General features: G+C 37.1%; 1 protein-coding gene across 3 annotated transcripts in view; it reads right to left on the minus strand.

The window, feature by feature from the left end:
* Positions 1–13,382, minus strand: part of pde1cb (phosphodiesterase 1C, calmodulin-dependent b) — a 92,116-nt gene that overhangs the window by 24,177 nt on the left and 54,557 nt on the right. For all 3 annotated transcript variants that reach the window (XM_065954224.1, XM_065954223.1, XM_020635247.3), the window contains one exon: positions 1,653–1,766. In XM_065954224.1, the coding sequence (XP_065810296.1) occupies positions 1,653–1,766 (114 nt within the window). The remainder of the gene's footprint in view (positions 1–1,652; positions 1,767–13,382) is intronic.

Consider the following 13,382-nt stretch of genomic DNA (forward strand, 5'->3'; position numbering starts at 1 on the left):
CCGGGCCTAATCTGCTTGGATCTAGATGACGAGAGGTTTATATAATTCCATAAGCCTGCTCATATCTCAGATTCTGGACCTGTATTCCACCGTTAACATGCATTGACCTAGTATGTTCCCTGACCTTAACCAAACCTTTGCAATGTTTGCAAATACATCAATCTATCTGTGATCTTAGCCAAGAAGTGATCATTGTATGAATGTAACAATAAGAGCAGCAGATCAAAGAAAACTACCCACAATTCCCACTGGTGTAAGAAGCACTTAGATTTTTTTTTTTTTTTTTAAAGCTACTGTCAGGAACCCTCACTTTGTCTAGATTTTTGCTGCCCCTGTGGGCAATGTGATACATCCCATCCCTTTACTAATCCTGTTCTCAAAAAACCTTATCCTATTTCCATTAAAGCTGCGGACCTACCAGTCACTGTCAAACCTTACAGTGGAAAAATGTAAACAAAGGCTGTTTCTACAGCATGCTGTAAAGTGCTTTATCAAACACTGAACCTCTTGCAGCAGAAATAGGCATTAAAAATAGCTGCCTATAAACCATAGTGGAATATATTGTATGGAAATGTTAACATCTCAATCTTTGACCCTTTTTTTATTTTCATTTATGACCATATTCATTTTCAATTCAGCGTCCAAAATTTAGTTGTCAAGATGGTTCCCCAAATGCTACACTCCCTTTTGCCTTTTTCTTTTTTTGAACCCCCAGGGCTTTTTCCCCGTGTGTAGAACCAATAGCCTGAACTTTTATTTCAGCCCAAACAAGGTTATTTTCCTAAAATCAGTACATCTAGTGCCGAAACTTAGCAAACTGTGGTTGTTGAAAGCATTTGCGACAAGTTGGTAATGTTGTACAGCAGTTTGAAAGAGTTGGTTTAAAAAGGAAATTAAAATGATGAAATTATCAACCTTATACATGTTGTTTTCAAATGATTTTGCAGGCCATATAGAGGCAATTGCACACATTTTAGTCTGTTATATAACCAACTAAAAAGTCCTCATTGAGTGTTTCAATAAAAGTAGCTGTAGTACACTGTAAAAAACACTCCGTTATATTTAGAAGTCCTCAATTCCCATTTTCCTTTGGTTAAAAATCAGTCATAACATCATAGTTATTCATCATTAATGAAACATTAACGCTTGAGGAGTACCTAAATTTTGTAGTTTATCAAGGTGGAGTAAAATGTAACTGCCTATATACCGGTACTTTTGGTTCCCTTTATATAATTACGGTGTACTTATATTCATCCAATGAGTTGTTAGTGGAATATGAATCTGATGTAACAAATAAATGAAGCCATAAACAAATGTTATAAAGGAAAATAACAATATTTGGGTTTTAAATGTAGATGGAAGTATGTTGCTGAACAACTTCAGTAGCTGTATCTAAGTGTTAAGAGTTAGGGAAGTGGTAGCTCTGTTAAATTAGTTATACATGTAGTACATCATCCATCATAATGTTGTGAGACTAACAGAGCACTAAATGGTTCACTTGAAACTAAGAGCACGAGCACAGGTCAACTGCTATACTAATGATGGTCATCCATTTTCCAAAGTCTAGACTGGTGTCCGTGCTGCTCTGTTGTTCACAACAAATGAACCGTGTCAGTACCTGGTTCCACTGCATGAAGCTTCTGTTTTCTTACCTCGTCTCCTCGATGTAAACCGATTCCAGCACCGATGCTGCATACTCCAGGTTTTTCTTGAGGTCAGTGAGCGAAGCCTCTCCTCTCTCCAGTTGTTTCACCAGACATCTTAATCTAAAACAGAGAATCGACAGTCATTTAACAAATGGGATTACTCCCCTGCTACGTCCACATGATAAATTAATTGCGACTGGTATTGGATTACCAAGGTCTGGGTTTCCTGCTGCACTAGGCAACTTTATTATTTTTTTCCTGTAAAAAAAAAAAAACCTGTGTGCTTGGTCTTAGTCGGAGAGTGGGAGAGCAGCAAACAAATACAACCTGACCAATAAATAGAATTGAATAAAGGTTTTAATAGGAGCCAACAGAAAACCAGATAAAAATGTCCTTTCAGTTCAATATAAAATTAGAGAATTAAAGAATTAATGAATTAACAATGTATTTTCATACTCCTTATTGTCTGTGCTCTGATGTGAGTCTGATTTAAATTTAACTGTTCCTTTTCAAATAACTTTGTTAGAATCGGCACTATCCCGTCTGCCCTTTCCACAGCAGACGTTCTGACTTTTAAAACAAAGGTGTAATAACAATAAAGAAGCCACCATTGATGCTATTAGCTCCACCTTTGCTTTCCCTGCTTTGACAGGTCAAAATGTCTCCGATTTCAAAGGTCTTTTCATTCTACATCCTGCAGACCCTTGATGTGTGGAGGCAGTGCTCATTCTCTCTCCGCTCTTTCTTTTAAAAAGAAAAACACTTTAATATAGCAGCTTTATTTGCTCCTCTGGTGACTTTTACCCTTGACTGGTTCAAAACTCCAGTAAAAATTCATTAAGATAAATTTATCTAAAAAAGTAATATATGTTTCTTGGAGGCAGAATCTGTTTGCCATTGTTGCTTTGTGCGCCACAATTTAAACATTTGCTGAAAGAAGTCTATTCTATAATGGGTTTAATAATGTAAGTACACGTTTTGAAGCATGTTACTTCCAACATGTAACTTAACCATGTAGCTTAAGTTCAACTATACACAAGATTATCTATTCTTTTCAGTGTTGTTGTTGTTGTTGCTCTGTTTGTCTCTATTCCTATCTTTCTTCCTGCATCTCCCTCTATTCCACTTTCCAAGCCCAACACAGTTTCAGCAGATGGCTGTTCAACAGGAGACTGGTTCTGTTCCAGGTTTCCACCTGTTAAAAGGTTGTTTTTTCTTGCAACTGTATTTTGCTAAATGATGCTTCGTACTGTGCTCATGATGGATTATTGTTGGTTCTTTGTAAATAATATTTGTTGTGCATAGAGATCAATGTGTGCAATGTCATTTGAAGTATCCTCAACCCGTGGCACATGCCCACTAAAAATAGCATTAAAGGGAAGAGCACCTTAATTTCTGCACAGTGCAACCTCTTGCAGAATACCACCTGCTGCTGTGCTGGAGGTCACACGCTCCCATCCACAGTGAATGCCCACAGAGGATACGCTTGTTGTTGAATTATTAAGTAGAGAGGTGGGAGAGTGAGGGTTTCAGATGCTCTCATTGATTGCAGTCACTGAAAGTGGTAGCATTACTAAACAAAGTAAAGCCTTCAAAAGCGTTTCTGTGAATTAAGGAGGGCTTAGGAAAGATATTGCAATTTAATATTCATGAATGTATTTTGGACCCCTTTGTTCTTTTGAATGGCCAAAGTTGGAGTTGGGCCTGTATGTGTACAGAACTTAAACTACATCTTTGAATATGCTTGCAAATCATATTATTTTATAGTCTTACAAATGTAAATTTGAATGTTTGAAGAAGGTTTCAATGCAAACTACCGGTACATCTACAATTACCGCAATAATATCTGGTTGTAAAAATGACATCTTTCAAAACAGCCACACAGTCATGACTTCCATATTCATGCCAAAAATGTTTGGTAAGATGCTAAAAATAGCCAAAGCAGAAAAAAAAATATTGGACCATTCCATATAAGGAGGATAATATACATTACAAAATCAACAAAATGGATTCTGTTTTCATTCTTCCACAGATAATTGGAAAAGAAAGCAACAACAATCACTGTGTAATACTGTACACAGTCCAACAATGATATTTTCTAAGAAAATCTCAAAATGTGAGAACCCCAGTTGGGATCCAAGTGGTGGAACAATGTCAAACCCTGATGGATAGGCACCCTAGAGCCAGTGCATTTGATATTCTTCCTTGTACAGGATAAACCTGTTCTTTAGCTTCCCTGTGTTGTTCTTTTGACAAACAAAAATCAAGATTACCATCAGTATTTCTGTCAGAAATTATGTGTCTATCTTTAGATAAAAAAGCAGCATGGATACCTTTTTTTTAATCATGAAAGGATGACTTTTGTAAAAAAAAATGTTAAAATCAATTTTTACTACCTTGCAGAGCCTTTGCTGGTTGTTGCAGAAATATCGTGTAATGTGACCTCATGGTCACCTTTAATCACTGGACACCTGTGACATCATTGTTAGAACTGTATATTGCATAAAAAATCCAGCTCTTAAACTCCACAATTACCCTTTAACCACGACCATGCCTTTTTCATGTACTTCTGTATTTAGCTAGTGAGGGCTATTTTAAGAACCATTGGGAAGTGAATGGGTGAAGGGTGAGCTGCAACTTTAGAATCACTGCACATGTGATTTGGTTTGCACTAATGATGGTTATTAAGAACAGCTGTGTGCCAGTGAGCTTCCCTGCTAATACACAGGAATAGAAAATACTGAACCTCCTTTTTACAGAGCTGTAGATCAGACTGAAATTACATCTGCAATGTTGGAATATTTACTTGGATTGCACATCTTGAATGTATGAGCTCATAGTGGCTTGATGTGATAATTTGGAAAGTGAGTTTTGACTGACATTATCACATGTAATAAATGTGCGTGAATGTCTATAGCTTAGACAAAGGCTTATTTCTTTTATTTGTATGTCAATAGACTAAAAAGATGCTCAATTTTAGTAGTTTAGTAAAAAGTATAACGTATCAGATTGTGGAGCATCAGGAGGCCTTTATAGTGGAAATAAATGCTTTTCAAAGTGTTGTGCTTAAAGAAGAAACAATAAAAAAGGAAATAGTTTTTTCCCTTTCATGCCTTTTTGTATTTTATGTTGCAGGACCAAAGTGAACATCAACCATTGTAAAAAAAACAACTTAAAGAGAAGGACTTTGTGATGTTGAGCCAAGTGCCAGGATGTGCTCAACGTCTCTGCCAACCAAAACAAAATCAACTACTTTCACCTGCTGTCGCTACCAGTCGAGACAACATGCTGGGGTAATGGCACGCGTCAGGACCCAAGAAACTCCTGGGCACACAGCCAAGGGAAAAATTAGTTTAAGCCAGAGAAAAGCTGTTAGGGTTGAGGAGCAGCAGCAATGAAATGTGCAATGTCTGCAGAGGTAGTGGTGAGGCCGTGAAATGATTTCCTCAACTTCTTTCATTATCAACTTCTCACACTCGATTCAGGGTGAAACAGCTTCATCTTAAAGAAATTGCTAAATAGTGGCCCTAAAGGAAGTCCACTGTCTATCAGTTAAGATTTCCATACAACAAAGAAATTCAATCACACAAATCAAAATAGTTCATGTCAATGAAAAAAAAAGAAGAGTGCTAAAAAAACACACCGATGGGATAAGGGGAATCAGAAATGAAAAGTTTAAGGGCTGCCTATGATATTGATGTTTGTTAGTGATTAATCCGTTGATTAATTTAAACAGTTGATAATTTGGCCAATGAAAAATCCTTTATAGTGAAAATGTTCATCACAAATGTCTTGCTCTGTCTAACAAGAGATAAATGTATCTAGATGCTGTAACTCTTAAGAATCCATTAGGTGATGTACTAATAAAGCAGAAAACATGCTGTAGCAGTGGTACTGTTGAGCTGCAAGGTATAGGTAGGAAATAAATGTTAAAACCAACACTAGGACTGCTGAGGTAACATTAACAGCAAAAGAAAGATCATCCAGCCAAAAACAGGGGAGGATAGACTTCAATAAATCATAACCAAAACATTTAAAAGCGCACTGTTTTTTTAATTGAAATGCCTTTAATATATGAGCTAGACGACTGCAGGTTTTGTCTCCAATTCTTCATCAGGGCCTGATAAAATCAAGTGCCAGCTCCCACATAAGCAGATCAGCACTGGGTAATTGTCACAGGTCTTTGAAACCTCATTTAGTGAAGCAGCACTCCTAAGCAATTCTATTGGCATTTTTTCTTCATTAAAAGCAAAAGATAGTCATACAGTCTAAATATGCTTAGCTACAAACCCTGATCATAATGCTAACAGATAAACATGATATACAGATGGCAACAGTGAGAGCTACAGTGTGGTGAAGGCACTGGGCTAAATTTCTGCTGAATGTAATTTTCAACATAGAGCAAAGATATAAAGAACCAGGCTTAACATATAAATGTTTAATATTCACCTGCACATTTCAATGTTTAAAACAATTCAACTAACACAAACTTAAGCAGATCACAGATGCTGTTGTTTTGAGAAAGATTAAGCTGCAGTTTTCTGCGAAAGATTAAAATAGATATTTTTTGCTGATTGAAGATTCAGGGTGGAGCATAATCAAAAGGTTAAGCAGGGAGCTGGTGGGGACTTCTACCGATGTAATCAGATAGTACATCATATGTTGTATCCAGATTAGAAAGCCCCCTAAGACAAATATAAATAAATTGTGACTGAACCAGAGAACAGGCAGCAACCTGTTTTGTTTTGATTGTGAACATCAGTGTGTCATCTGCAAATTGATGTAACTTGACAAAGAGCTTATTGCAGAGGAGACAGCTCACAGCCGGGTTCAGGGTCTTTGCGCTGAGCTTTTCAGACTTTAGATGTTCCCTTTTTGACAGTTTAATATTTTACCAACAGCTGCAGCCAGCTGCAGGGTCAGCTGCTGAAGCTTGACCTGTTGGAGCTCACATATCATGATGTTGAATTATGTGTGCACTGACATGTGAACTTGAGCTGTCATGATGTGAGGACTTGGATATCTCATCATTGACCTTTTGGCAAACTGTAAACTGGTCTGTGCTGTCTAGGGATTGGATTAGGTGCATGTCTTAAAGGTGTTGTAACTCCAGAAGCGAAACTAGCAGGGCTTTTACAGTCGGAAAGATGTTTTTACAAAAGCAAGAAAACAAAAGAATTACATTTAGCAAATGATTGGTAGTCATCAGAGTTCAAGATGATTTTAATTCTTTACTTTTACACAGTATTGCTGGTGAGTTTTAAATTAATTTTGGAATAGGATAGGGAATAGTAATAATAGTAATAGTAATAATAATAAACAGCTCCGTTAGTGTATCCCCTTCCATTAAAGAACATTAATTAACTCATACGATCCCTATTATTCTGTCTGAGAAATGTCTTTCCTTCCACTAAATTGACAACTTCCAGTAGCCTTCAGGTTAAAGGGCCAGGAGCCTCCAGCTGTCTGCTGGAGATGAGAGGTTTATCTGCTTTCCCTCAAAAGGTTGAATGGAGAGCATAGAGATTAGAGTTGGAATTCGCTATGAGAACATTTTCCTGCAATATTCTTTCTGCCAACAGCTCTTTGACCTCCACTGACCTACTCAAAGAGAAGAACGGAGGGAAAGAAATGAAAGGGCTTGAGGGATATGGTGTCAAACTAGAGCCGCCCTGTCGAGTACAGCCGGGCTCTGTGATGCTCAACCTCTCGACAGCTGTTGTGACAGCCATAAAAGAACATAAAACGAGGGAAATTATCAGCACAGTAATGCAGCAAAAAATAAGATCCGGCCTGAAGAATTGCTTTGTCACTCAAGCAAAAAAAGAATGCAGGAAAAAGGAAAACTGGCCCTCCCTCCCCACATTCACACTGTGAGAAAATTTAAAAACTGAATGTAGCCCATTTGGACCTAACATGAAATAAAAACATGTCCAGCTCTGCTTTGAGAAGCCAAAGAAACAGTCAGAGCCTATTATCTGCTCAGCAGAATGCAGGGAAGGGGATAAATGGAGCTATTTGAGCAGAGGGGAATGAGAGCATTGCCAGGATGCAAAATTTGGTCTACGCCTGTGTTCCATTGACATTCTAGCCTACATGGTGTGTAATCAATGGCCTGGGTCAATGTAATCACTCGAGGAGATTAGTGGGCTTTCAGGAACGAACACAGGTTTTTGGGCTGATAAGCGGTACAAGGCCTGCAAAAACGTGATGACTCAGTAAAGCTGTGGTAAAACGATTTCAGTGATTTGTGACTGAAGATTTGTGGGAAAAGCCTGGTCACTAAAGAGCTAGAGTCCAGGGATGTATACATTTAGACAAGACAGATAGGAGAAGCTGGATTCTGAGGCAAAGTTTAATCTGGTATTGGCCTGTGATCAACACAAAACAGCTCAATGTTGAACCTGCTTTTATTCGTTGTTGTGAACTCAGTCAATAGTCAATAGTACCCTTTTAAACTCATTGGGTTTCCTTAAGAAATGTTTGATTTAAGTTCTATAATGTATTTAAATGTTTCAAAGTGATTTTTTTTGTAGCACTGTAGAAAATTTGAATTCTGGTGATGTACATGTCTTAAAAATAGCACCAAATAAGGAATTTATAATCTGACATACTGTCATTTTAATTCACTTTCACATCAAGTCTGCAGCACTAGTTCAACCTTCTGTTCAACAGTTAATATGTTTATCCTAAATGTAAACCCCTTTGTTTTTATTGTAACATATCATGTTAGTGTTTTGATATTGGAATACAAAAGTATACAAATGTTCAGCTGCAATATGGCAGATAAATGATTTTTGTGGGTTAAAAACTGAAAGCATGTGTCTATTTCAATATATAACCAAGCCACATAGACTCTAAAAAATATGTTCTTTTGATGACAAATCACTCAGGAAAATATTGCATAGTACATATTGTTTTTGATTCAGAAACCTCTCTGCTATACAAGCCACTTTGTCCTGTTTAAAATGCCTCCTCCTCTCATTCTGTGTTGCTGTGGAACGTGAGCAAAATGCCCAAATCATATGTAAATACAAATGTTAATGTCACACCCACTCTTGAGCATTAGTGGCCATTCAGCAGAATTCGGTTCAAGCTGAATGTTAAAATTACAAAATGCTGTTGCAAGGCCAGAAAATAGCTCTCTATGAAGAATATTAGTAGCTCCTTCAAAATGTTCCAATATCTCTTCAAAACAAAGCGTTTTCTGTGGGAGTCTGCGAATGACAGATGTGACAAGAATGGCTGGGGACAGAAAAAACCTTAAAAAAGATCAGTGTTTTGCTGAATGCAGCCCACTCATGTCAAAATCTGACAATCCAACCCATGAGAAGAAGTAAAAAAATGAAACAAATAAATATTTCTATGAGAACCAAATAAAACAGAGGGTCAATCCTATGGTAAATAAATAATCAATTTAGTGTTTTTATGAAAGACAAAAAAGAAACAATATGAGTATGCAAAAAAAAATTGTGGGTGCAAAAATGGATTACAGTCATTCCAACATGGACCCTATAAAATATAAACTGCACATTTATTAAGTTAGGTAGAAAGTATTTTTCTTCTTTTATCACTGAATATGAACACAACTATGGAAGCTGTATTGCTTAAATTATGAAATATGCAAACAAAGGTTCAAATGGAAATAAAATGTTCAAACTTTCAACAAGTTTGAGTCATCTCAAAAAATGCAAAACTTAAAACTGGTTCAACTTAAATGTATAATATGTAGAAATGTGTTAGAATGTTTCATTAAAATATCTAAATTGATTAAATATTGACTAAACCTAATAGATCCGCCATGACAGACACAAAATGTATTTCGTTGCCAAGGAAACACCGGTTGTTACGTCAAAGTCGCTGCATCAGGAAGCAGGAATTGCTACTGAAAGCTGCCGTTCTGTTGCTGTAGGTGCTGCTTTGATTAAAAACGTCATGTAAATTATACTTAGATACATTGTAACATATTATCTTCCTCAGATCTGTTTCACCCGTTAGTCTTGACTACGTTTACATCGGGGCCAAAGAGAACTCTCATGATTCCACGCCAGCCTCGACGTCGACAGATTATTTACCCATCATAAAATATGTTTATTTTGAGACAGCTTTTTTTAACAAGATCAAGTTTTCCCTTTACATAGTCACAAGCGTTTCATTTGACAATACTGACAATACTCTAAATCATACTTCAAGCAGTGATGTGTATGTTTTAAAACAATCAACTGTGGTTAAAAACAACCATTTGTCTTCTCTACTTTAGTACTGTTAGGTAGTGCATCGAGTTCATTCAGAACTACATTGGTTCCATGTCGACCCATAGTCTTAAAAGTGAAAATCAATGTACAATGTGTTATATTGTTTGGAGAGTATTTCAGTATTTCACCAGTTAACCCTCAACATCAGTCAGTCATTCTGCCTTCTTCAGTATTTAGCTCCATGTAAGGCCATAAAGGATTTTGTCAGGTTTTAATGCAGCATTTGAGCTTTGGCTCAGAGCTGCCTCAGGCAGGACTTTTGTGTAAGAAATGTATCGGTCTAATCTAAAGTGGATTGTGAAGGGCAAAGAAGGTTGTCTCAACCACGTTACTTCAGATGGTTTAGATTCTACCTCTTGGCCAAATGAAACTCAAGTGTTTGGTTTGGCCAATGGATAGAAGTCTTCTGACTTTGACAGACAGGTTAGTAAATAGACTGTGTGGAGGTTACAATATAAATATACTGTATGTGGTTCTGGAGTTCAAATGCATTCAAACATTTGAGTGGATAATGTGAAAAAAAGCTTTGGGCAATTTAATGAGCTTTCGTTTTTCTGAGAAGGGAGCTTATGAAAAGGAGCTGTGCAATTATAAATAATGTATGGTGCAGCTTTTGGTGTATAAAGTGAACATTTTGTTTGTCAGTTTCAGTATTTTCCATCAGCAGTATGAGACTTTTTGATCAAATATAAGGGATAACATTAATGAAAAGCATTGGAAACAGAGTAGAGGCACACATGCTCATCTTCTCTATGTGCCCGTGGTCACACCAATGTGGACATAATGATATAAAGCCTGAAGAAAACCATATTCAGCAAATTCCAGCCGGCACACAATGACTCAATGAGAGGCGATGGACCATTTGGCAGCAGTTGATGGTGGGTGTTTGATTTACCAGCAGCCAAGTCATCATTTTAAAAGGGTGGCATTCATCCGCCGTATGGGCTTTATTGTCCCCCTTAATGCTGTATGAACATCAAAGCTCCATGTGACATAAAGCACCACAAATTCATACTGCGATATGCTTTACTTCACAGAAGATGGGAAAATTAAGACTGTCCTTCCTTGAAAAATTAAACACTGCAAGAGAAAAATCTGTTCCTTGTGTTTGGTCTTATCATTGTAGTAGTAGCAGTTACTATGACAATGTTTTCTCAGAGCAATTGTAAAGATCTGGGAACACAGAAAGGTTGCTTCAGAGACATTTCATGGAGCACAATCCGTAAGCAGACGGATCAATTCATCTTATATGGAAGTAAAACAAGAAGTACAGCACATCCAAACCAGTGAGGTATCCTGTGGCTGATGTAAAGAAGAACTCTGAGGGATCGATAGTTAGTCCATGCTGACCAGGAAGTCTGTGAGCTATGATAGGGGTTTATAATGAAAAAGTCATTGGTTTGACAGTTGCCTTTCTTTGCCTTCAACACGGTTATCTTTCAGATATTTCTTTTGAAAACTGACAAATTTTCCCAACGCTCATGTTTACTAACCTTGTTTTGTATTTATTAGGCCAGTATTACCAGACATCAGATATTCTGAGTTGTTCTGCTATTGTAAGTGTGTTAATGAGCAAGTGTGTTTGTATTTGTTTTGTGTCATCGTGAATCAAAAGCCTCTCTAAATCCAAACTATATTTCCTTTAATCCCTGTAAGCAATTTGTGAGTTCTAGGAAGTAATTTGTCCTACAGGGAAATAAAACAAAGCCAACAGCTTAAGAGAGCACAGTCGCTCTGCACACAAGCAGCACTACAGCTTGACAACAGTCTGAAATACATCACAAAAACAAACTTCATGTGAATACTTGGACTGAGTACTGCATGTGTGTTATATTTGTGTGAGTGTTTTGGTCTGTATTTTGACATCATGGTTTTGGCTCATGGAACAGAGTGAAGAAACTGTAGAGGGAAACAGCCAGTGGTACAGATAAGAGCATGGCCAGAGAAAACCAGCTGACTAAGCATAAAGTAACACTGCTTCTTTTTTTTCTGAATAAGACTGAAAAACTAGTGGATAATTTCTTCTGACTTTCTGTAGGAAACACTGATCTAACTCATTTAAATAAATGAGTGAGCACTAAATCATTTCTTCTGGGGTGTTTTCAGATGTAACGGTCTCATTAAGTGAAGAGAAATATGTTGTTTGAGGGAAAATGGGAAATCAATGAATGATTAAATTTGAGTTGCGACAAAGAGAAAAGGAAAAGCATTGGAATGATTAATCGTATAGGAAAATAAATGAATGCCTTGTGCAAACAAATTAAATGTTTAAACTCATTTTTTAAATCAAATTGTACTCCCCTTCTAGTTTAAGAGCTTGAAAAGACAAGATTCAAGCTATCTACATCAGATCCATATCCTGCTCTCTATGGATCTGTGTGCTCAGAAATGGTGGATGTTTATTTGCAACAATAATACTCAAGGACATACTGATAACAAATTCTTTACCCAAGAGGCATCTTTTTTTTCCAGTGAACGCTGGCAGAAAGCTTGGTTGTGTGTTGCTTTAATTCATATTGTACTAGGGACAAATATGGTTGTTGAAATGCGGAATTGTCCAAATGTGAGGCCCTCTTAATAATAGCTCAATAGTTCAGTAGCAGCTTTCACTTTGCAAACTGTAGCTTTATCCAACTAAATTCTCAGCTCATTGGTTTATTATTCACCACCGGCTGTTCTCAGTACGATCGCGAGCAGAACTAAACGTTCGGCCGTGTTTCAGTTTATTAAATTCTGATTCACAGACAGAGCTGCAGAGAAGTACTGAACGATTCGGTGAACGAATCTTTTGAACGAATCACTTTACTGAACTGATTCTACTGATTCAGTACACTGAAAAGAACTGCTTTTCACATCACTAAATGACATGCGGGAAAAGAGCCACAGGCTTTATTTGAACCTGGGCCGCCCGCTTTTGAGGACTATAGCTTCCATACATGGGGCGCGCGCACTAACCACTGCACCACCAGCGCCCCCCCCGGCAGAGTAAGTTAAAGAGAAAATCTCAATTTCCATTTTTGAAAATCCTGATTTTTCCCACATTTTCTATTTATCGTCCAGCACTAGTAGCAGGTTATGATCTTGGTTAAACTGCTATTAGTTCAACGTGTGTGTTCAAAGTCTTATGATTCAAGTCTCTCTGGACTTACACTTTTCCTTCACCAGGTTTTTCTGAGTTTCAAAACACAAGTATAAAAAGCAATAGTTAGGCATTTGTGGAGGTATTTTTGCAAGAGCAGATTTTTAATGAAAACACTTTTGCTGACATAAAGTTTCTCAAAACTTATTTTGGCATGAGATCACGTTGTAAATAGCCTTTACATAAACAAGCATTAACCTCCTCTTTTTTCCAAAGCTATCCGCTAAGTGCACAATAATAATCACTGAAAATTATACAACTTACCAAATGCTTGACACCCGAAAAAGCAGACATGGCCAATTAATAATTTCTAACAGCGACTCACTACATTAATTAGCAGAA

Source organism: Labrus bergylta, chromosome 4, assembly GCF_963930695.1.
Source record: "Labrus bergylta chromosome 4, fLabBer1.1, whole genome shotgun sequence".
Classification (NCBI taxonomy): domain Eukaryota; kingdom Metazoa; phylum Chordata; class Actinopteri; order Labriformes; family Labridae; genus Labrus; species Labrus bergylta.